At 35.9% G+C, this 26,282-nt stretch overlaps 1 protein-coding gene across 1 annotated transcript in view; it reads left to right on the top strand.

The window, feature by feature from the left end:
• Positions 1-24,505, top strand: part of QSER1 (glutamine and serine rich 1) — a 63,246-nt gene extending 38,741 nt beyond the window's left edge. The window contains exons 6-14 of the mRNA XM_007943280.2: positions 2,533-2,855; positions 3,797-3,913; positions 9,654-9,787; positions 11,419-11,633; positions 15,450-15,587; positions 18,776-18,873; positions 21,803-21,955; positions 23,130-23,225; positions 24,365-24,505. Of these exons, the coding sequence (XP_007941471.1) occupies positions 2,533-2,855; positions 3,797-3,913; positions 9,654-9,787; positions 11,419-11,633; positions 15,450-15,587; positions 18,776-18,873; positions 21,803-21,955; positions 23,130-23,225; positions 24,365-24,505 (1,415 nt within the window). The remainder of the gene's footprint in view (positions 1-2,532; positions 2,856-3,796; positions 3,914-9,653; positions 9,788-11,418; positions 11,634-15,449; positions 15,588-18,775; positions 18,874-21,802; positions 21,956-23,129; positions 23,226-24,364) is intronic.
• Positions 24,506-26,282: the final 1,777 nt, after the last annotated feature.

The raw sequence follows: 26,282 nt of genomic DNA, 5'->3' as shown, positions 1-26,282 counted from the left end.
CCCAATTCTCGGGGTTTGACGAACTTCGATCAGTAGATCAGATGATGGCTGCTGTCCCAAATCCAGGAGTGAGATGATGATGAGCCAAAACACAGAACTGGGGCAGGAAGAGGGTGAACCTTCCCAGGAGATTCATGGGTATACCCTCAAGGAAGCTAAGGGTGGTGATTTGAGTTACACCCTCCAGCAAGTGCTGAAGAGCAACAATGTCTCCTTGAGGACTAAGGTGCGCCTGACACAAGCCATGGTATTTTCAGTTGCCTCATATGATTTTGAGTGCTGGACAAGGAATAAGGAGGACCAAAAAAGAGTTGATGCTTTTGAGCTGTGGTGTTGGCAAAGAATGCTGAAAGTACCAGGGACTGCTGAAAGAACTAACCGGTCTGTCCTTGAGGAAGTGCAGCCAGGATGCTTTTTGGAGGCGAGAATGGCCAGACTTTGTCTCACATACTTTGGTCATACTGTCAGAAGGAACTATTCCCTGGAGAAGGATGTCATGCTTGGTTAAGGTGGAGGGTCGACGAGAGAGGTGAAGGCCCTCAATGAGGTGGATTGACACAGTGGTGGCCGCGATGTGCTCAAGTGTAACAAGAATCATGGAGCTGGCTTAAGACCTCGGGCAGTGTTTCCTTCTGCTGTGCATAGGGTCGCTGTGAGTCAGAGACAACTCGATAGCACCTAACCACAACAGCAACAATGACTAAAGATATCAAAAGGAGCTCTGGTGGCAAAGTGCTAAGGCATTTGACTGCTAACCACAAGGTTGGCATTTCAAACCCACCATCTGCTCCTTGGAAGGAAGTTGGGGCAATCTACTTCTGTAAAGATTTACTGCCTTAGAAACCCAGTGGCGGTTGCTATGAGTCAGAATCTACTCGATGGCAGTGAGTCTGGTTTTGTAAAGATGTCAAGCAAGCATCCTTTCATGTGCTTATTGACCGTTTGTCTTCTTTGAAAAAATACCTATTCTGATTTTTTTGCCCATTTTTAAATTACCTTTCTATTTCTGAGGTATTTATTTATTCTGCATGCAAGTCCCTCATAAATATACGGATTTTAATATGTTTCCTGTTACTTGGATTATATTTTCACTTTACCGATGGTATGTGTCATTTACCACATAAAGGTTTTTAATTTTGATCAAGACTAAATTATTTTTTCTATACTCATTTGTGCTTTTTTTTGATATATCTAAGAAACCATTACCTAATCCAAGGTCACAGAGATTTATGCCTATGTATACTCTAGGAGTTAAATAGTTTTAGCTTTTATATTTTGGCCTATGATCTGTTTTGAGTTAATTTTTTATATGGTGGAAGGTAGGAGTTTAGCTTCATTCTTTTGCATGTGGACACAGAGTTGTCCCCAAACTATTTGTTGGAAAGACTGTTACTTCTTCATATGCGCTTGGCCCCCATGTCAAAGCTCTCTTCCTTCTGTGGAGTGACTGGTGGGTTTGAACTGCCAGCTTTCTGGTTAACTGTCAAATGCCTTAAGCTCTATGCCACTAGAGCTCCCTGTCAAAGTTCAATTGACCACAAATATAAGAGTTTACTTTTGGACTCTCAATTCTATTCCATTGATTTATATGTCTGTCTTTGTACCAGTATTATAATGATTACTGTAGTTAATGTCGGGGAATGTCTATCTTCCAACTTTACTCTTTTTCAAGATTGTTTTGGCCATTTTGGTTCTCTTGTATTTCCATATGAATTTTAGAATCAGCTTGTGAGATTTTGCAAATAAATGCAACTGGTATTTTTATAGGGATTGTGTTAAATCTGTAAATTAGTTTGGGGAGTATTACTATCATAACAGTATTAAATATTCCAATCTGTGAACATGTAACACACTTCTATTTTTAGATTTTTTTCAATGCTTTGTAGGGAAAAGTGTAAAAAGACTTATACTTTGATTAAACTTATTCCTGTTTTATTGATGCTGTTGTAAACGGTTTTCTTAATTTTATTTTGATTATTCATGCTAGTATACAGAAATTATTTTTGTGTACTGATCTTTATCCTGAAAACTTGCTGAACTTGTTTTTCTTATAATTTTTAAGGATTTTCTATATACATGATCTTATCATCTGTAGATAGAGATCAATTTACTTCTTCCTTTTCTTTCTTGGTGCCTTTTATTTCATTTTCTTGCCTAATTGTCCTGACAATAGCCTCCAGTACAGTACTTTATAGAAATGGAGAGAGAGACAACCTTATTTTGTTTCTGATCCTAGGGGGAGAATTCAGTGTGCTGGGTTTTTATACATGCTCTTTCTTAGGCTGGGGAAACTCCCTTTTACTCCTAGCCTGTTGAGTGACTCAGTCTGTTCATCATCCAGATGCAATCCTCTCCTCTTCGATTCTTGGAAATTAACAACCTTTAATTTCTTCTTGTGGTTTTGAGTATTTCAGCCAATTTGATTATAAAGGTAATCGAATCTTTCTTTTTGAACTGTTGAGGTTTTACTAAAAACAAGTAAATGTTCAAATACTTGTATTACTGATTTGCATTTGTTTGCTTTAGTTTCAGAAGCCTTACAGGTGGCAATTACTAGCCCAACTGCCAGTACTACTGGTACTGCTACTACTTCCTCCTCCACTGTGGGTGCTGTTAAGCAAGAACCTCTCTACACGACTTCATCTACAGTCAATCTTCCTGAAAATACAAACTCTACAGAACCTGTGAAACATGGCGAAAATGATAGTCTTCCTTCAGACAAGTTTGCAAAAGGACAGAACACTGTTGCCATAGAAGGTTGTACAGATGAAGAGAATACAGAAAGTGGAGGAGAAGGCCAATATAGAGAACGTGATGAATTTGTGGTGAAGATAGAAGACATAGAGACTTTTAAGGTGATAAGAATGTTTACAGGTGTAAAGCTTACAGTTTGGAGTGCCGATGATAGCCTTTGCAAATGACTTCAGTTGCATCTAGCTTAAAATGCCAAGAAGTTACGTTTTTATAATTTTCCTAAGTTATCAGTATTAAAGTAATAAAATCTATCTACTAGATAATCAGATATTTTGAAAAAGAAGATAGCTAATAAATTTTAACTTTATCTTAGTTTTATGTATTTCTAACTAGTCGTTGTGTTGCATTTGAAATGCTAATTTTGTCAAGGTTCCCAACTCATGATATTAGAAAGAATTTGGAGAAAATTATTACTTACCCAATTTAAAACTTTAAAGAAAAATAACTGAATTATTATGTACAAGTAAAATTAGGCTTATTTTTATAATTTCTTATTGTAGAACCATGAATAGATTATTTCAGTTTCATACAAGAAAGTTTTGGCTATGTTAAGTAAACCTATTTTGGGGGTTTTTGTTTGTGTATTTGATTTTGATTTTTTTTTTTTTAATGGAGATGGAAAGGAATAGCATTAAAAAGTAATTGAAGAGCATAACATTTTAAATCTTCTATGTTCCTACCTACCAATCACAATAAACTATTGTTAGTATTTTAGCATGTTTGTTTCTGGTCTGTTTTTCTATGTATATATTGTTATAAAATTACAGAAATAATATATGACAATATCATTAAGGGAAAACATGCCAATCCTTTTAACTATGCAAAAGGGTACTGGGTTACTTTGCATGTTAGTGAGCTCCGTCTTACTGGAATAATTTAAGCAGAAGCTAAATAACCAGCTTATAAGAACTATTACAGAAGTTCAGCAAGGTAAGAGGTAAGAAAGTGAAACAGGTCTTTAAGATTCCTTTTAGTTCTAAGAGTCTATAAATCTAAAATATGATGCTACTATTTATAAATGTAATTAATGTACTTATTACAGGAGGCTTTAAAATCAGGAAAAGAACCTCCAGCTATTTGGAAAGTACAAAAAGCTTTATTACAGAAGTTTGTTCCTGAAATTAAAGATGGGCAAAGAGAATTTGCTGCTACAAATAGTGTAAGTAAAATGCTTGTTTATATTAGCTTTAGTATTTTTTTTTACAGTGATCCTGGGTAAAATAAATAACTTAAAGATAGATTTATATTATACTGAGTATTTCTGATATTTTAATGCTGGGCCCTGGGACAGGTAGGTGGGTGTGTGGCTTGGGGCTGCTGGGGTGGCTTTATTTAAGGCCAGGCCCCACACAGGTAGGCAGGCATGCAGCTTGGGGCAGCCAGGTGGCTTTATTTAAAGCTGGGTCCTGAATACACTAGGAAGTGAGCAGAGTGGTTAAGAACAAGTAAAGAAGATGAACTTGTCTGTCAGTTTGTAGTCATGTGGTGGCTTGTGTGCTGCTGTAAGGCTGGAGGCTATGCCACCGGTGTGGCAAAATGCCAGCAGGGTTACCCATGGTGGACAGGTTTCAGCAGAGCTTCCAGACTGGGACAGACTCAAAAGAAGGAAAAGGCCATTGACTTCTCAAAGAATTGGCCAGTGAAAACTTTATGAATAGCCCTGAAATATTGTTCGATAAAAGTGCTGGAAGATGAGCCCCTCAGGTCGCAAGGCACTCAAAATATGACCAGGGAAGAGCCGACTCCTCACAGTAGAGATGATCTTAATGATGCGGATAGAGTAAAGCTTTCAGGACTTCCATTGGCTGATGTAGCATGACTCAAAATGAACAGAAACAGCTGCAAACATCCATTAATAATTGGAACATAGAATGTACAAAGAATTAATCTAGGTGCTTGAACAATTTCTCTTAGAAAGATCAGCACAAGGCCACTCCCCATGAGACAGAGGTTAAAGATGTCCCAAATGTCCAAACTACCATGCCATTCCATCATTTCAGACATTAACTACTCCTTTCCTCTCAGTAATCTCCTCTATCTTAGAGTTCTGTATTTCGCTGTAATGCCTCACAGAACTCACAGACACCCAAGGGATCATCTCATGTACTGATGGTGGAGGCTGGCAGACTGGTAAGTCCCAGGTCTGTGAGTAGGTCTGTAGGATCCTCCCAATTCTCGGGGTTTGACGAACTTCGATCAGTAGATCAGATGATGGCTGCTGTCCCAAATCCAGGAGTGAGATGATGATGAGCCAAAACACAGAACTGGGGCAGGAAGAGGGTGAACCTTCCCAGGAGATTCATAGGTATACCCTCAAGGAAGCTAAGGGTGGTGATTTGAGTTACATCCTCCAGCAAGGCAGGACTCAAGATATATCCCGTTGTGCTGCTCCAACAGAAATAACCCAAGTGGATGGCTTTAACAATCAGCAGCTACTCAGTTAATCATGGCATATCCCACCACAGAGCTGATTGTCAGTTATTATAGGGCATGACTACTACCAGCTTCCCAGGCAAATTGACACCCGACCTTAACTACCACCCCACCCCAAACAGGTATGGATAACAGGATTTACAATACATTACAAAATGGAGGGCAATAGCTACAAGGGCCACATCAAGCAATTCATTGCACTAGGAAAATTGGAAGTTGTCAAAAATGAAATGGAACACATAAAGATTGATACTTTAGGCATTAGTGAGCTGAAATGGACTGATTTTGGCCATTTTGAATCAGACAACCATATGATCTACCATGGTGGGAATGACAAATTAAAGAGGAATGGTGTGGCATTCATCATCACAGACTGTTTCAAAATCTATCCTGAAGTACAACACTGCCAGTGATAGGATAATACCCATATGCCTACAAGGAAGACCAGTTAATACTACTGTTACTCAAATCTATGCACCAACCTCTAAAGCCAAAGATGAGGAAATTGAAGATTTCTACCAACTTCTGCAGTCTGAAATTGACTGAACATGCAATCAAGATATGATGATTATCACTAGTAACTGGAATGCAAGAGTTGGAAACAAAGAAGAGTCACCGGTAGTTGGAAAACATGGTCTTGATGATAGGAATAATGCTGGAGATTGCATGATAGAATTTTGCAAGACCAATAACTTATTCATTGCAAATACCTTTTTTCAACAACATAAATGATGGCTGTACACGTGGACTTAGCTGGATGGCATACACAGGAATCAGACTGACTACATCTGTGGCAAGAGGCAATGGTTCAGCCAAAACCAGGCCAGGAGTTGATTGTGGAACAGACCATCAACTGCTCACATGCAAGTTCAACTTGAAGTTGAAGACAATTAAAACAAGTCCACGAGGGCCAAAATATGACCTTGATAATATCACTCCTGAATTTAGAGACCATTTAAAGAATAGATATGATGCATTGAACGCCAGTGACCAAAAAACAGAGGAATTGTGGGATGACATCAAGAACATCATCCATGAAGAAAGCAAAAAGTCATTAAAGAGACTAGAAAGGAAGAAAAGACCAAAATGGATGTCAGAAGCAACTCTGAAACTTGCCTTTGAGTGGAAAGTAGCTAAAGCAAATGGAAGAAATGACAAGATAAAAGAGCTAAACCAAAGATTTCAATTATGGATAACATTGAGAAGAATGGGAATTCCCAAGCACTTGATTGTACTCAGGAGGAATCTGTACCTTGACCAGGAGGCTGTCATTCTAACAGAACAAGGGACACTACATGGTTTAAAATCAAGAAGGGAGTGTGCCAGGGTTGTATTCTTTCTTCCACACTTATTAAATCTGTATGCTGAGCAAATAATCCAAGAAGCTGGACTATATGAAGAAAAACGTGGTATCAGGATTGGAGGAAGAATCATTAATAACCTGAGATATGCAGACGATACAACTTTGCTTGCTGAAAGTGAGGATGACTTAAGGCACCTACTGATGAAGGTTGAAGAATACAGTCTGCAGTATGGATTACATCTCAATATAAAGAAAACAAAAATCCTCACAACTGGACTAAGGAGCGGCATCACAATAAATGGAGAGAAGATTGAGGTTATCAAGGAATTCACGTTGCTTGGTTCTACAATCGATGCCAACGGAAGCAGCAGTCAGGACATTAGACGACGTGTAGCATTGGGAAAGTCAACTGCGAAGGAACTGTTTCAAGTGCTGAGGAGCAAGGATATCTCCTTGAGGACTAAGGTGCGCCTGACAAGCCATGATATTTTCAATCGCCTCATATGCATGTGAGAGCTGGACAATGAATAAGGAAGACCGAAGAAGAGTTGATGCTTTTGAGTTGTGGTGCTGGCAGAGAATGCTGAAAGTACCATGGACTGCTAAGAGAACTAACAGATCTGCCCTGGAGGAAGTGCAGCCAGAATGCTCCTTGGAAGCAAGAATGGCCAGACTTCATCTCACCTATTTTGGTCATGTTGTAAGAAGGGTCCATTCCTTGGAGAAGGATGTCATGCTTGGTAGGGTGGAGGATCGACGAAAGAGGGGGAGGCCTTCAACGAGATGGATTGACATGGTGGCTGCGATGATGGCTCAAGTGTAGCAGGGATTGTGGGGCTGGCGCGGGATCGGGCAGTGTTTCGTTCTGCTGTGCATGGGGTCGCTATGAGTCGGAAGCGACTCGACGGCACTTAACAACAACAACACAAAGATTTCAAAGAGCTGCTCAAGAAGACAGAGCCAATTATTATAATGAAATGTGCAAAGACCTGGAGTTAAAAAACAAAAAGGAGGAACACACTTGGCATTTCTCAAGCTGAAAGAACTGAAGAAAAAATTTAAACCTTGAATTGCAATATTGAAAGATTCTATGAGCAAAATATTGAATGATGCAGGAAAGATCAAAAGAAGATGGATAGAATACAGAGAGTCACTATCCCGAGAAGAACTGGTTGATGTTCATACATTTCAGGAGGTGGCATATGATCAAGAACCAATGGTATTGAAGGAAGAAGTCGAAGTGCACTGAAAGAAGAAGACACCAGGAATTGACAGAATACCCATTGAGATGTAGATGCTACGTTGAAGGCACTCACTCAGCTATGCCAATAGATATCGAAGACAGCTGCCTGGCCAATTGACTGGAAGAGATCCATATTTGTACCCATTCCCAAGAAAGGTGATCCCACAGAATGTGGAAATTATCAAATATCATTAATATCACACACAAGTAAAATCTTACTGAAGATAATTCAAAAACGCTTTCAGCAGTATATTGACAGAATCTCCAGAAATGTAAGCTGGATTCAGGAGAGGATGTGGAACAAGGGATATCATTGCTGATGTCAGATGGATCTTAGCTGAAAGCAAAGAATACCAGGAAGATGTTTACTTGTGTTTTATTGATTATGCAAAAGCATTTGACTGTGTGGATCATAATAAATTATGGATAACATTGAGAAGAATGGGAATTCCAGAGCACTCGATTGTAATCATAGGAACCTGTACCTAGATCAGGAGGCTGTTGTTCAGATAGAACAAGGGGACACTGCATGGTTTAAAACCAGAAAGGAAGTGTGTCAGGGTTGTATCCTTTCACCATACTTATTCAGTTTGTATGCTGAGCAAATAATCTGAGAAGCTGGATTATATGAAGAAGAACATGGCATCAGGATTGAAGGATGACCCATTAACAACCTGCAGTACACAGATGACACAACTCTGCTTGCTGTAAGTGAGGATGACTTGAAGCATTTACTGAAGATGATTAAAGACTACTGTCTGCAGTACGGATTACACCTCAATATAAAGAAAACAAAAATCCTCACAACTGGTCCAATAAACAGCTTCACGATGGGTGGAGAAAAGATTGAAGTTGTCAGGGACTTCATATTACTTGGTTCTACAATCAACACCAATAGAAGCAGCAGTCAAGACATCTGATGATGTATTGCATTGGACAAATCTGCTGCAAAGGACTTCTTTCAAGTGCTGCAGAGCACAGAAGTCTCCTTGAAGACTAAGGTGCACCTAACCCAAGCTATGGTATTTTTAATCGCCTCTTATGCACGTGAGAGCTGGACAATGAATAAGGAAGAGCAAAGAAGAGTTGATGCTTTTGAGTTGTGGTATTGGAGAAGAATGCTAAGAGTACCATGGACTGCTAAAAGGACTAACAGATCTGCCCTGGAAGAAGTGCAGCCGGAATGCTTCTTGGAAGTGAGAATGGCTAGGCTTTGTTTCACCTACTTTGGTCATGTCTGGAGGAACCATTCCCTGGAGAAGGATATCATGCTTGATAAAGTGGAGGGTCAGTGAAGAAGGAGAAGGTTCTCAATGAGATGGATTGACACAGTGGCTGTTAACGATGGGCTCAGGTATAGCAAGGATTGTGAGGCTGGCACAGGACTGGGCAGTGGTTCGTTCTGCTGTGCATAGGGTCACTACGAGTCGGAGTCAATTCGACAGCACCTAACAACAACAATTTCTGATACATAATTGCATAAATTTTTAACTACATAGTGTATGATGGTATCATTTGGTTTAAAATCAAATGGGTAATAATTGTGAACTTAAATTATTTTATAGTGTTAATATTTTATATAAAGGAAAGAAAGTAGTCTGTAAAGGGTTCAGATGGACTCAGAGGCTCTTAATATTGATTATTCTGTCAGTCAGATAGCCTGTCAGAAGATTGATAGAAGTTATTCTTTTATATTTATGTAGGCTTTCAATGGCTTTGAGTTAGGTAGCACCTGCTGCTTAGCTCAATGAGATAGGTCCTATATGTGTGGGCTTCCAGTGAAGAATGAGCCTGGGATCATTTTTATTCAGGATGAAATTCTGACCAGAGCTACATTTTAGATGGCTATGTGATGATGAGTCAAGCCAACAAAATGTATACATTGTATAATTATATAATTAAAAGTGTTTCTTTTTTTAGTACCTTGGGTATTTTGGAGATGCAAAAAGTAAATACAAAAGGATATATGTAAAGTTTATTGAAAATACAAACAAAAAGGAATATGTCAGAGTGTGTTCCAAAAAGCCAAGAAATAAGCCTTCACAAACTATCAGGTATTTATTTTCTTATTTACTCTTGTAGTAATTATTGGAAGGCTTATTATTGGTGATGTCATTGTGCGATGAATTTTATCAGTTAAAGAGATGACTCTTTTCATTATATACAAATGTGAAAATTCAGTGTATGTTTTAGTATGGATTTCATTATGTCCCTCAAAAATATATGTTGTGACTCCTATTGCCTTTGATTGTGGTTATAGTCCCATTTGGGAATGGATTGTCTTTGTTATATTAATGAGGTAGGATTATTGTAGGGTATATCTTGAGGAAATCTCTTTTGAGACATAAAGACATTAAATGCAAGCTAACAAGGAGAGATGAGGGGGAGAGATATGCTAAGCCACATGAAGATTAATGGTGAGCAGAGGCTCAAAGAGGTAAGGCCCTTCCTCCGGAGAAGACAGAGAAAAAGCCTTCCACGGGAGCTGGCACTCTGAATTCTGACTTCCCGCCTTCTAGTAGACTGTGAGAAAATAAATTTCTGTTTGTTTGACCTTCTGCTTGTACTTCTGAAGTAGTAGCACTAGGACAAAGACAGTGCCTGCTACATTATAAGTGATTCTTTTTGAAGTAATGAGGCAGATACTGTAAAGCTCATAGCCATTAGTGGTGGTATGGGTTCCCTTTTCTTTCCCTGAGTGTTTTTGGTGTCACTCAGATGTAGTGACAACAATATTAGATTTAGAGACAAAAGGTGTGAGTCCACCTCTCTTTGACTTAGAATTAGATCAGCCTTTTCTGACACCCTTTTCTTTTCATCTATAAAATAAAATAATCATGCCTTTTCCACCTTCTACTGTGTCAAATTTAAAATAAGATAAATTTTAACAATGCACTAGTAGACCTATACATTACTAGACAAATGTACAGGAGAGTTATTATCATTATTGTGACTCTAGGTTGTCTAGAGCATGAATCTGGAAGGTAACTGACCTTGCTAAATTCCCTGTGGTCTGTACTGGAAATGAGGGTGTAGCAATAGCTGCTCTCAATCTAGTGCCAGGAAGGTCTAGTTTAATTAAAATTCTTATCTGTTGGAAGCAACCCACTTTTTTATGATGGAATTGTTACTCAAGTCTCCAGGACCAGCATAGAACAGAGCTTCTTGAGGGCTGTAGGACAGATGCAGTTGGGTGTCCACATCAAAACCTGGTACAACCAGAGCTTGTGACAGTTCCAAGGGTCAGAGTTAAATATGGCCATTGGGGATTATCACGCAGTATGTCCTGTTCATACTGTCTGGAAGATGAGTCTATAAAGAGAGGGGAGTAATGAAGAGAAAACAGGGATTGAATTATTAGGCCCTAAATAACTATAGGGTCACTATAAGTTGGAACTGACTTTACAGCAATGGGCTTTTAACTGAATATTGGATATCAGTAGTTAAAGAATGTATTTCATAAAGTCTTTTGGAAATCACCTTTGGAGATGTGTTATTACACTGTATTTTTGAGGTGCTGGTGAGGTAACTAAATAGTCTTTCTTCTTTTGAGATTCCCTTTTTATTTTTTCTAATTTACTTTGAGGGAGTTTTTGTTTAGTTTGAGTGTACTGGTGGCATAGTGCTTACAGCATTTAGTTTGACAAGATTTTAATATTAACTAAGTTTATTTGTAACATTTCAGAACTGTTCTAGGTAAGCCAAGCAATAGCAGTAAAACTTCTGATCCCCCAGTGCCAAAAGCTGCAACTACAAAAGCCCCTTCCATGAAACCCAAAGTCAAACAGCTAAAAGTAAAGGCTGAACCACCACCAAAGAAACGGAAGAAATGGAAAGAAGAATTTTCATCATCCCAGTCTGACTCATCTCCTGAAATTCATTCTAGTAGTGATGAGGAGGGTGAGTTCTCCAAGAAAAGAATACTTTGATCACTTGAGATTACCTACATGAATGGAAGGGAGCAGTAATACTCACAATTCAAAATTTACCTGATTTATTTTTTATGGGATTTATCTACCTCATTAGGTTCCCTTAGGCATTTATGGAAATACAAATTCACATTCCCTGAGCACGTCAACTGACCTACACATGCAACTTTGTAAAACAGAAAAGGAAGAGAACTGAAAGATGATGTTACTGCCAGTAGCCAACTATGTGGCCATAACTAAAGCTAGGTATCCTCTCTGTGCCTTTGTTTTCTCTTTTATAAAAGGAGGAGGTTGAAATAGATCAGCAGTTTTCTAACTTTTTGATCCTGAAACACATTTCCCCTCTCTTCCAAACTGTTAGATCCCCCAAAGAATGTTTGTTTATAATAGTAATATAATATTCATATTTACTATACTAGAAGTTAAAACTGAATAAGATAGTTTTAAAACAAGAATATACCAGCACACTTCCCAATGGATATCAAGGCTTGGTGTTTAATACATGCAAGAAAAAGAAACTTTGAGCCACTCAGTAGTCCAGAGGAGGAATTGACAAACTATGGCCTGTGGGCCAAATCTGACCCACAGATTGTTTTTGTAAATAAATTTTATTGGAACACAGTCATGCCCGCTTGTTTATATGTTGCTTGTAGTTGCTGTCCCACCATAGAGGCAGGTTTGAGTGGTTATTATAGAAACCATATGACCAACAAAGCTTAAAATATTTACCAGCAGATCCTTTATAGAAAAAGTTTGCTAACTTCATTTCTTCTAGAGTATAAAATTGAAGATAGGGACAAAAAGAGTAAGGAATCATAGAAGGCCCTGTATGCACCATGCTAAAAGCAAAAAGCATGAGATTCTGTAGGCAAAGGGAAAGTCCATTTCAATAGACAGGAGTGCCATGGTGAAATTTGAATTTGAATTATAAGATATCACATTCCAGGTATAAACTGAGAGTCTGAACCTCAGTAGTGGTAGCAGTGATAAAACAGAGGTTATAGATTTGGGGCATTTAGGATATAAAATTGGCAGAACATCAAGGATGCATGGGCATTGCAGGTAAGGGAGAGATTGATGTCCAGAATGATTTCCAACACTTTATAATATAAGTATTGTTGATTGAGAGCCACTGGTAGAGATTAACAGAAATGTTGTTAGTTGCCTGCCGTCATGTTGATTCTGAGTCACGGTGACCCCATGTGTGCGACTAGAACTGCTCCACGGGGTTTAAAGGCTGTGACCTTTCAGAAGCAGACCACCAAGTTGTCTTCCAGGATACCTCTGGGTAGGTTTGACCAACCAGCCTTTCAGTTGTTAGTTAAACACTTACTTAATAAAGCATAAAATGTCTTCTCTGGTGAAGAAGTATACTTTAAATATATTGTTTTAAGGTGCTTATGAATGGTTGTACTAGAAGAATGCATATCAGAATTTATAAAGAAATCAATGCATTGTATATGTATAGAAAGCATTAGGTTATTTTTGCAGTTAGTAGTCTTGCCTACTGCTTATAATATGGAGGTCTGAATTCTGAATTTATACTCAACCATACAGCTTCCTCAAATGACAGTTAAAATAAATTTCCTTTCCACTGGTAACTGGAGTGACCACTAGGTGTCATTGGTAGTTTAAGCAGGCATTTTTAGTGCATTTAAGAAAGTAAATATTGATACTAAAAATAGATTTATAGACTGGCAATTTTAAAGTCTTTGTTTTCAGACCCTTTTACAGTCTTCAAATTTATTGAGTATCAAAAACAAAACAAAACAAAAAAACCTAGTTATGTAGGTTGTAGCTATTGCTATTTATCAAATAATAGTTAAAACAAGTCTTAAAAATATTTTTTTAAATCAATCTATTACATGTTAACTTTTTTTAAAAAAAATAGCTATACTTTTCAAAACTAGCAATATTTAGAGAGAAACAGTCGGAATTTCACATCTGCTTCTGCATTCAGCTCGTACGTTGTTTTGGTTAAAATATATAAAGAAAATCCAGCCTCACTTAGATATGGAGTGCGAGAGGGAGGAGTGTTTTAGTTGCCCTTTCAGATAATTCTGGATATATTTTCCTTGATACTCAAAACTTGCAAATGATAGTCTTTTGAACTTTTCTTGTCCTGTTACATTAAAAACTATTAATTTATCTTGCTGTTTGAATGCATCTTTTATCCATGCATGATTTTATAATTTTATACGTTACCCGTTTGGAAAATACTAGTTAGCTCAGTATTGCAGGTTTTCCAAATGTACATACATTTAATTTTACAGTCTGAAAAATAAAAATACTACCACTGATTTAGTTAATGAAGTCTTTAAATGTTGGGAAGCTGTCAGGCTCACAGTAAACAGATACGAGTTTTCCAGAATTCTAGTTTTCATTTGAAACTTCAAATTTTATCATTGGCAACAAATACTATCAACTGTTTCCTTGAAGTGACAGGTTCCTTCATTGATTTTTAAGAAAATGTTTGCCAAATACCTAAGCCTGAATAGGCATAGTGTGTCTGTCAGTCATTCTTTCAAATAAAAAAAGGGCTTCAAAGAGAAAAAGTGGAGAGCTCATCTTATAACTTCCTCACCTGGGCCCTCCTCCTGGAAGGGCTGTCCAGCACATTTTGCAGCATCCTGCTTTATGCGTACTTCCCATCTTATCACACAAAATAACATAAAGACATTTACTAATTCTTCAGAAAAACTGCTTAAAGCCCTTTAACTTTGAAATCATGCTAGCTTGATTTTAAAATTTTCTATAAAATTAAGAAGTTTACCTTTCAGTTCCCAAGGAAATTAATAAATTACTTGGAAACTTAATAAATTAATTTTTACTGCTTTACCAAAAATTATTCTTACATGAAACTGGCTTTTTTTTCCTCTCTGCAAGTGTATGGCAGTGGCATGACTACATTGCCATTGTCTTGGCTCATGCTAAGCAAGGCACCATCAGTTTTACCCAAAATAATTTTGCACCATATGTGCAAATGTCAACACAGTGAAAAAAGGCAAGTAACATCTTAATCTTACTATGAAAATACCTTTGACATTGAAGGCCCCTGAATGTGTCTTGGTGGCCCCAAGTGTCCATAACTATGAATTGCTATTTAACCTGTGATAATAATTACATATTTGAATGTAAAAAGTAAAAATTGATATAAACTGTTTATTTTGCAGTTCTTGCCTTTGAATTTGAATTCAATTTTCTCTATGTATGGACTACGTACACATAAATTGTTTTTAATATGTCCTGGCTCTATACCAGAATTTTATAGTAATTTAAGTGTAGAAGCAAGAAAGAGCGCATATGAATTCATGCTTCGGATATGTTGTAGTTTCTTTACCACCTGATGAAGATAGAGAAAGCCTCAGGACTGGAGTAGCACGATGTAGCCATACGTCTGGTAGGGACCTGGGGAAGAGAAACAGGTACCTGTTGGGCCTAGTCTCCAAATGCTGGGCAGTGTTGGGCTTCACAATCACCTGGGAAACGTTTTAAAAATATATTTAAGCTTCATCACCACTACTGCCATCATCTACCAGAGATTCTGCTTCTGTAGGTTCAGCAATCTGTTTTTAAAAAAAAAAAAAACAAACTCTAATTAATTCTGATGTGCAGACCAGCTTTGAGAATCTCATTCAGAGTACTTTTAAAGTAGTGTGGGAGACCTTTGCATTTGAGGAAATTGTGTCTGTAGCCTTTCATCTGTTTATGGACTCTTGTTACAGAGAAAAGTACTTGTAAGTTGTCAGGAGGGAAAACTTAATATTTCATTTCTTCCCCCTGCCAGAATTTGATCCTCCAGCTCCCTTTGTCACTCGTTTTTTGAACACAAGAGCAATGAAGGAAACCTTTAAGAGCTACATGGAATTGCTTGTTAGCATTGCCTTGGATCCTGACACAATGCAAGCCTTAGAGAAGAGCAATGGTACAGACTTCTAAGTAGTACTTTGTTGGTAGTACTTTCTGGATTTTTTTCCCGTTTTTGTCTATTGTTTATATATGGTTTGTGTAATATATACCTATATGATGTCAGTACAAATTCATAATATCTTGGTTCTGTGAAATGAGTCATATCTTTTCACACATTGTCTGAATATTTGAACTTTATACTGAATGTATTTTGATTGCTTTCTACTAGTGAAAAAACTATGTAACTGCCTTTCAATTCTTGAACCTTTATTATCTTCATAGCATTTCACTAAGACTGTGTTACTTAGAAACTAGAGTTGAAAGTCTAGATAACAATATATTCTATTTTCTAGTAATTGGAAAGACAAACTGGATGATAATGGCGTAAAGTATAAAATATTGTATTTGTGTCTTCGGTGAAAGATAAATCACAGAGAAATTATTTCCTAATTAATTAAAATAATATGTTTACTGATACCCATTAATATTACTTCTTTATTCCTATATACATTTCCTTTGGTAATTTCTTCTAAGCTAGAGGCAAAATTGGTATAAGAAATAAACTGGTAATTCATGGATCTAATGTTGTTCAGCTACTATAATACTCATTAGGACCAGGGAAGAGGTAGTGAAAAAATTAATAGTTTCCTTTCCCTTTCTATCAAAATTAGTGGTGTGGGCATTCAATCATAAATACAGAGTAATCAGTAACAAATATAATTCAACAGTAATATCTGATAATACATGCTGTTTTATAATTCCCACATATGTTGAGATACATTATTTTAACCCAAGAAAAACGGAGAGAGCCATTTTGTGGCTGAACTAAGTAAGGTATAGAGCAGTTAGGTGACTTGCTTAAGGGGCCACAGCTTGCAAATAGCAGAGAACAGGTTAGAATCCAAGGTCTTCTCATTCCTAGACCAACGCCTTTCTTACCATATAGTCAGACAGTATTCTCTGTATCAGTTAGTTAGTCACTTTAAGGTCATGTGAAGCTAGCAGCAACCTTAGAGATGCTTCTTGTTGTTAGGTGCTGTCGAGTCAGTTCTGACACACAGTGACCCTGTGTGCGACAGAATGAAACACTGCCCGATCCTGTATCATCTGCACAATCACTGCTGTTTCAGCCCCTTGTTGCCGCTACTGTGTCAATCCATCTCATTGAGTGTCTTCCTTTTTTTTGCTGACCTTCTACTTTACCAAACATAATGTCCCTCTCCCGGTCCCTCCTGATAACGTGTCCTGAGTCGTGAGACAAAGTCTCACCATCCTGGCTTCTAAGGAGCATTCTAACTGTACTTCTTAAAAGAAGAATGTCCTTTCTTCTGGCAGTCACACATGTATTCAAAATTCTTTGCCAACACCACAAATTCAAAGGCATTGGTTCTTTTGTGGTCTTCCTTATTCATTGTCCAGCTCTCATATGGATATGAGGCTGTTGAAAAAGACCATGGCTTGGGTCAGGTATGCCTTAGTCTTCAAGGTGACATCTTTGCTCTTTACACTTCAAAGAGGTCTTTTGCAGCAGATTTGCCCAATGCAGTACATCATTTGATTTCTTGCCTGCTGCTTCCATGGATGCTGACTGTGGATCAATGTAAAATGAAATCCTTGACAACCTCAATATTTTCTTCATTTGTCATGATGTTGCTTATTGGTCCAGTTATGGATGTTAGAGATTACTTAATCTAAAACATTTATAGACTAAGATATTAAGAGAGTAAATATATTTCCTAAATTTGTAGAACATTTAATTGATAGATGAACCAAGGTTAAGATCTAAATGGATATTCCCCCCAAGTCAGCACTTTCGCCATTAAACCTTTCCTTTCTCAATCAAAACTCCTTGAATCACAAAATGTGCATCTCTTAATAATGGTCATTTCTGGGTAGTTACATTTGGAATGATTTTTTTTTTCTTTTATTCCTTGTCAGCGTTTTCCGATTTTTCTCCATCTAATAAAAGGGAAACATTAAAAGGTTATATTTTTAAATAATCCACAAAAACATGTTTATGTGAAATAGAAACTTTTATAGTATTTCAATAGATTTAATTACTGTTAGAAACATAAAATAGAAACTGCCAGGTATCTTGCAGTGACCTTCGAAAGCATTTTTCATGAAGGACTTTTTCATCAATATAAGGAGGTTTTTTTCCAGGTCACTGTGCTTCTATTTGTATTCCAAATACAGTCAGTCACTTTATTCAGCTGTGAAGTTAGTAACCTAGATTTTGAGAACTGTATATACATTTTCAGAAAAGTTGTTGAAAGCATTTAGTATCAAATAATATATTACTATGGTGATAAATGGGAGCTCTGGTAGCATAGTGCCTAAGGCAGTTGAGTGCTAACCAGAAGGCTGGCGGTTCAAACCCACCAGCCACTGCTCGGAAGGAAGATGGGGCAATCGACTTCCATAGTGATACTGCCTCGGAAACCCAAGGAGGGGTTGCTGTGAGTTGGGTCCGACTCGACGGCACATAACAACAACAACAACGTGGTGATAAATTAAGAAATAGCCTAATAACCTAAAATATTTAAATCAGGCACCAAAAGTAAGTAATCTACACCCTGAAGGTGCTTTCAAAAGAGTGTAAAGTCCACAGGGGTGAAAAAGAAAACAAAATTTTAGATAGAGATCATTACTATAATTTTATTCTTCTAAAATAATTAACACTTCTTCCTTTTTCAGACACTAGATGTTGATTATTTTTCTTACCCTGTTTTTTCTTTGCCCCAAATTACAGTGAACTGAGATTATCCAATGGTCATATTCACTATTTTATAAAAGATTATAATGTTAGATGAATTTATATTTTGTAGTATTGTTATTATTCAGATATTTCACATGATGTGTGAATTTCTGAAGAAATTAGGAATCTTGTCCAATGATCACATAGCTGGCATCAGTTTAATGGCACAGATAGGGTTAAAACCTAGGGCTTTTGATCCTACTACAGAGTGTATCCCATCATGATACTACACTGCCTTTTTTGCTCACTTGTTAGTATAAATCTACTTTTCAAGTTAGTGTTTTTTCAGCAAGCTTCATGTCCAATTTTTTTGTGAGCTATATTTTATATAAGCCAAATGAATTTAAATGTTTTAATACACTAATGTTTGGAGAAAAAGTTGGATTTGGAACAAGTTTTTGTGTTGATCATTTTTCCTGTTATAATAAATTTCAATGTCATTTCAGATGAGCTACTCTTGCCGCATATGAAAAAAATAGATGGCATGTTGAATGATAACCGAAAGAGGCTTCTTTTGAATCTTCATTTGGATCAATCATTTAAGGTATTTCTTTATCAGCAAAACTCAGTGCCAGTCACAGTCTGATTAGAAGGAAAATCTATGAAAGTGAGTCAGTTTTACAAAATTTTTCACCTAACAAAACTTTGGTTTTTATTCATTATAAGTCTGTTTGTTGTTGTTGTTGTTGTTATGTGCTGTCAAGTTGGACCCGACTCATAGCGACCCCCCTTGGGTTTCTGAGGCAGTATCACTACAGAGTAGATTGCCCGACCTTCCTTCGGAGGAGTGGCTGGTGGGTTTGAACCGCCAGACTTCTGGTTAGCAGTCAGATGTCTTAGCCACTATGCTACCAGAGCTCACATAAGTCTGTTTGGTATGTCTTTTTAATTTTATTAAGTAAATTCTTAATTATCAGAAGGAAGGTTGGGCAATCTACTTCCGTAGCGATACCGCCTTGGAAACCCAAGAAAGGGTCTCTGTGAGTCGGGCTGACTCGACAGCACATGACAACAACAACAACGTTAATTGTTTGCTTTCTCTGCTTAAATGGCCTTTTTCAGGCATTTATGTTAATCTAGTATTTCTCCTATATAATAATTACAGATGTTTTCCAAAAGCATATCTTTTAAACTACCCTATTTTAATCTTGTTTTTCTTTCTTTGCAAAGTTTTCACATTTTTTTCTATAATTAAAATTGGCCTTTTCTTACCATAGTTTACAAAATTTCCTTTACTTGCCTGACTTACCCAATACCTTGGGAAAAAATTAACTCTTACATAATGGTAGGAGATTTATATTTAATTGTATCTGTTAATATATTTTGGCATTATGAATTACACAAATTGCTAATCTAAAATCAGAAATTTGTCAAAGAAGCTAGCAAATATTTGGATATTTTCCAGCTTTTCTTATTCAAAACATAGCGTTACCACATCTGGTATCATTACCTTGGGATAAGTTTCTTAATTGATGGTGACAGTGTTAACACATTTGTGTGGCTGTTTCATATGTCTGTTTTATCTGAACGACACATAAAAGTGAATATTGACTTCATTTTAACTAGGTGAAAATTGAGGCTCTGAGACTGAGTACAAAATTAAATTCAAAGTTAAATGGCACCAAGTTGTACTAGTAGCCATGTACTGAAGGGAGGAAACAAAAGGGAAAGAGAAGCCAGAAGCTGGTAAGAAGCTCAGTACAAAGAATTTGGTCTCCTGACTCGTAGGCCAGTGTTTTCTATGTAATGATTAGCCTTGAAATGGAATATTCTTTGGCAAAATACTATATTTCCTGAAGGCAAGGGAATGTAATTAGATATGTGTTCTTTAAAGATTTACTGAATCTCAAAAATTTAAAATTATCAGCTTGGGCTAACCATTTTAGAAATGTCAAATCCATTCTCTAATAATAATAACTTTTATTAAAATTATGTCACCAATTGAGATTGAATAGATTCAGTAGATACTTAATATTTATATGATAGTTTATGATGAACAACTGAAAAATTAGTTTATAGTTAATTGGCTCTGAAATTATTCTTATTTCAAAGCCAAATTATATAGTATTACAACTAAGAATGATTTGACTGTAAATGTAAATACTACAAACAGTAGTTAAAGAAAGATTTTCTATGTTTTAGTAACAGATACCACCATTTCCCATGATGGTCTTGGTAATTTCAGAAGTCTTGAAACCTTTGGAAGTTATGGTGCTCTATTTTCCATTTTCCCTAAAATCTGTGTCCTTCAAATTGAGCTCAGTGAAAAGATCATTTAAATTTTCTCCTTTTTCTCTCCATTGACCTAATATTCGTTGTTTATAAATTTAGAAGCTATTTCTAGTCTCTAAATTCTGTTTGTTTAAATAGTATTTTTGGATCCAAACATTGCACATCTTGTCATATTTTAAATGGAAAGTGGCAGAATAGATGGTAAAAGCACAAATCTGAGAGAGAAAAGAAGCTAGGAACTGATGGTAACTGACTCCGATAGGACGTCAAAAATTCTGTTGTTTCTAGCAAATGAAACTGAGTTTCCTCTTGTTTATAGCTAAGAAAGAAATACGCAATCTGTTTAAAAGCGGTGGGGGCTGTTTTCAATACCAGGTTTCACAATACCAGGTGCTGAGAGATAGTGTATGACTTTTATAAAACAGTAGCCTTGAAGGTTGGAACTGTTTATAAAACAACTGAGCTTATCAAATGAAGACTACTTTCTGAATCATATATATAATGGAAGTACTTTGACCCTTTTAGTGTCACTGTAATAAATGATACTGGTAGCCCAATTTAATTTCATAAAACTATAATTGCTTTAAAACTATATGTATTTACTTGTAAGTATCAGTCAGTTATTGTTTGTAGCTTTTCATCAGGTCAGTAGATAAGAGCATAAATAATGCCAGTGGCATTTAAAGAATGAAGTGGGATTGGTTTGCCATGCAACTACTATATTTATTATAGGTGCTGGCTACTGTGTCATTGTGGTCAGAAAACCCAGGCTGTGTTTTATGATCTTACCCTCAGAAAAAAGCAAGAGAAGTGATGAAGCAAGAAAAGCGTACAGTGCTTCTCATTCTCCTCTGTTCTCATTGTCGTCCAGAATTGGATGACTTCTTTATAGCAGAGGTGGCAGAATGGCAGGGTGTTAACAATGCTTCAACCATGAAAGCTTTGAAGAACCTTATAAAGCCAGAGGGCATTACTGAAAAGAACTCTCGGCCTTGCTCAGAAGTCCCACAGTATTGCACACTGTTGCTAATGCAAGTCCTTAGGTCAGCCCATATTCAAAGACTGCATGTCTTAATGAGAAGAGTTACAAAGAATTTGTGACCATGCTTAATTGAACACAACCTACTACTAGCACTCCCTGCCATAGTGACCCCTCCTTGGGTTTCTGAGGCGGTATCACTACAGAAGTAGATTGCCCAGCCTTCCTTCTGATTTAGTTATTTTGCTTTATTGTTTTGAAGAATGCTCTGGAAAGTTTTCCTGAACTGACAATAATTACTCGAGACTCTAAAGCAAAAAGTGGGGGATCTGCTATTTCTAAAATCAAAATGAATGGCAAAGCGTATAATAAGAAGACTCTAAGGACTTCCAAAACAACCACTAAATCTGCACAAGTAAGTGTATAATGATTGATGTAACTCTGCATTGCCCAGTTAATATAATCCTACTTAAAACACTGAAACCAGCAAATATGTTAAGTTTGAAGTATTTTCAGCTAGTAATGAGCATCTGTAGACTGAGGAATAGGAAGTCAGTCTTGTTTTCTTTTTCTCCAGTGCCAAACATAGTACCTGGCATAGAGTAAGTGCTAACAATTTTTTTATATAGACTAATAATCAAGGATTAATCCCAGGCTTGTAACTATATATATTTGTTAAGTAGTTGTTACTGCCATTAGATACAAATCTAGATTTAATATTAATTCCATATCTGCAAAATCATTAAAATTAGATTCATTAGTCTTCAAACATAAATTATTACACTTTTTCAGAAAACAGTTTGGCAACATAATTCCACAGTGAAAAAACAAAAAAATGTTTTTGGTAGGAACACATTCATAAATATACATAAAAATATATGCCACTGCCATTGCAGGATTTTTGTAAGATCAATCCAGTTATGTACCAGTGTGAGGCTGGGTTCAATACAAAGCCACACAGGTGACTAAATACTGTGCACTTTGTAAACAGAAGAGATTCATTCATTTATTCAAAAAAAAAAATTTGAGTACCTGCAGAGTGCCAAATATGTTTCTAAGTATTAGGAAATACAACAGTGAAAAACAGTCAAAAATCTCTGTCTGGGAAGGGAGGTGCAGAGACATGTAATGAAGATAGCCAGGTTTTGGTAAGGTAAAAAATAGTTGCAAGAAAGAGTTTTTTTTTTTTTTTTAAATATATCCAACAATATGGATAGTATGATTCTCTTTTCTTTACAAAATTAGTGTTATTAACATATGTTATATATAAGAGAAAAACATGGGAGAATATATAACAAGCTGTTACGTATCTCTGAAGTAAGGGATTATAGGAAATTTTTACAATATAAGTTATCTATGTCCATAATGTTTAGAGTTTTTGAATAGTATGTATTCAGGAAAAAGAATGAAGATTTTTAAATACAATTTAAATTCTTAGTTTGAATAAGCTTCTTATCCATATGAATACAAGCTAATACCATTCCAAATAAGTCATTTTCAAAGATTATCATTGAGACTTTTTGTCCAGTATTTTCCTAAAAGCTCAGGTGATTCATGATACACATTTATAAACTTTTTTCTTTTTATAGGAGTTTGCTGTAGATCCAGAGAAAATACAGTTGTATTCTTTGTATCATTCACTCCATCATTATAAATATCATGTTTATCTGATATGTAAGGATGAGGTAATAATCTCTTTATTTTTTCATTTATTTAAGAAAGAAATGCTTTTCTGAACTTCAAGGAGACTCTAGCCATAGTGTTCTTTAATACTTTAAAGAAAATTGTTAGAAGTGTGTTTCCTACATTCTCCTGTAAACAATGACTGGGAGATTTGTTCTGATTCTCTCTCTTCTGTTTTGTGCTCAGGTTAACCTGAGGCTCACCACTTCTTGTAGGAGATATAATTAGTAATGTTTTTAAGTTGTTAGTGGTTGCTTTACATTGCCATAATAAATGGGTTTTATTGCATTTTACTCTTTCATAGTATATAATGATCCTGCATTAATTCACTCCAGTAACTGGTTTCATATCTCACTGTCTGCTCTATCCCACATGCTTCTGAAAATAACTTAGGGAGGATGATGCAATTGGCAAAAAAAAAAAAAGAAGAAGAAGTAAAATGTGTGCATTTTTTGTATAAAAATAAAGTAATTGCAAAGAAACTAGTCTTTGTGCCTGGGCATGGAGAAATGAAAGTTCAAGTTTAATTGTAACTTCACGTATCATAAATATTAGTTCTTCAGAAATTATATATATGACATTAATACCACCTTTTGGATAGGATATCAAGATTAATGTCCTTAGGCAGATTAAATGGTTGTAGATAGTATTTAAGGCCTTAACTGATCAGCCCTATCAGTTTTTTAATTAAAAAGAATGAAGTTGGCCCAAGCACTTATGTTTGACAATGGTGTGGAAAGATGATATTCATAAATCCAACTTCTGTATAACAAAGGACAAAGCAAAGGCAGTGATGCAAAATATATTGACTATTTTTACAATTCTCTGAAATGCAGAGTTTACTCTAAAATTTGTTATTCTACTTTTAACAGAATTGAACTGAGAAAACTGGACTACTTTTTCTAGTGTTCTCTACCCCCATGGAGCCAAAGATGAAAGGATTAGTCTTTACCCAGATTTATCTGAAATAAGCATTCCCTATGGGAAAAAATAATTCATTACTTGTAGATGAATTATTTTATTATATTTAAAGTATAAAATAAATCCTCTTTACATTTGAGATATAGAAAGAATAAGCCCTTGTAGAGAACGTGAGTATAAATGATAAGGTAAGCTAATATGTCCATTTTCTTTATTTTAGATTTCTTCTGTGCAGAAAAAAAATGAAGATTTAGGACAGGAAGAAATTGTTCAACTTTGTATGAAAAATGTAAAATGGGTGGAGGATCTATTTGAAAAGTTTGGAGAACTTTTGAATCATGTACAGCAGAAATGTTCTTAATGTTTCCACAGAATCCCATCTCTTTATAGCATTAAGGAAATGGCGGAAGGTGGGGTCAAAGAGAGGTCTAGGTCCTCAGATAATCAAATGTCAAGCAGTGATCTCCTGCAGGTGTACCAGCTCCGATCATGGAACTGAATTCACGTTGTGACCTCTGCTAAAGGACAGTGGTGCTGCCAAGGAAGTTAGTCCTTTGGAAATGGACCTAAATCCTACCACATTTTTATCCTAATGAATGATTTTTCTATTTTGTAAACCATTGGATAACTGAGTTTTATTTTCAGAAATTTTTTTGACAAATGATGAAGCATGCACTAAATGTAATTTTTGTTTATTGCTAGAGAGATAACACTTAACTTGATTATTTTTCCCCCTTACTCTGGCTAAACACTAGAATGAAAGAGAAGTGGCAGAAAGCATATATTTGCATTTATGTCTGCCACAAAATGGGAAGTATTGTACATTATGTAAACAGATCTGGTATGATGTGACATTCTGTATGAGAATATCACCAATTTAAAATATAAAATTCAGAAACTTCATTCTGCTTTACAGACTCCTTTTACTCTTAACATGTTCAGGAAACTGGATGTGGAATTGGTGCAATTCTATGACTGTTTTTTGTGTCAAATTATATTGTGATGGAAAAAAAAATGACCTACTATTTTTCCCTATCTCAAAGAAAAGTATTTTCCTTTATACTGTGTTTTTTTCCTTTGGAAAATTTTTCAATTGTACATTTTATCTCACTAATAGTTGTATTTTTCACACAGAAAATGTTGTGGTTATAATTGTTTGCTATTTCTGTAGTACACTTTGCATTATTTTCATTAAATCTCATTTAGCTATATGTCGAATTTCTATTGTAAACGGTCTTGAGGTAACCATTTTTGTGCATACAGACTTGCTTCAGTGTTATCCAGATTATGCATTCAGTACTAGAATTAGTTTAGCTTTATAAATAAGGTTGTGTTAGACACTGCAGTAATTTTCCAATTCATGAAAATAAATTTCACTGAACTAGCACTTGATTAACTGATTTGTTGAAGTAAAAATCTAGCCACATTGTACATTTTGAAGAATAAAATGGATCATTAGACTACATGCAGTGTTAAACATAGCATACCTAACTCTTAGAACTGGAAGTGGTGGAGCTCTCCTTTTGGTGCCTTTCCAACCTTTATACACACTATTTTACTTCCTTTAGTTCAGTAGTTAGCAATTCAAGTAGTTTAACTCAGACAGTGAATGTATTAGGTTCAACATAACCTTGTTTTTATTTGTGTTTGCCAACAGGATGCCTTATTTTTTTGAAAAAAAGATTTATTGATGTCATTCTAAACTGTCTTCTTTTTTAGGATTTTAAAGAAGTTATTAATCATCATACTTCTCTTTATTTCACCACCATTTAGTGCCTTAAGTACGATCAAGAAAGCAGTGTTACTGCTCAATGCCTAAATAAGATGTATATGTGGATATTGCTGTTGTCTTGATTTTTAATTAACAGCCAATTTCTTATACTTAAAACCTCAGTAAACTGTTAGCAAAGAATTGAAGGTAACATGTGACTTGATTTGAGGGGAAAAATGTAGCACTGGGTGAAAAATTGGTATTGGGATTTGAGTTAAGCGTTAAGCTTACATACTTATTTTGGATGGTTATCTTGTTAAAAGCAATAATCCTTAATACTTGTTATACCTGCTATTAGACAATAAGATACTCAATAATGGAAGTTTCTCTCAAGGTTTAAATATTCCATTTCTGAAAGATTTTTAAA

This window comes from Orycteropus afer, unplaced genomic scaffold, assembly GCF_000298275.1.
Source record: "Orycteropus afer afer isolate SDZICR_OR568_19922 unplaced genomic scaffold, OryAfe1.0 scaffold00103, whole genome shotgun sequence".
NCBI lineage: Eukaryota > Metazoa > Chordata > Mammalia > Tubulidentata > Orycteropodidae > Orycteropus > Orycteropus afer.
This window is presented reverse-complemented; position numbering and strand designations above follow the sequence as displayed.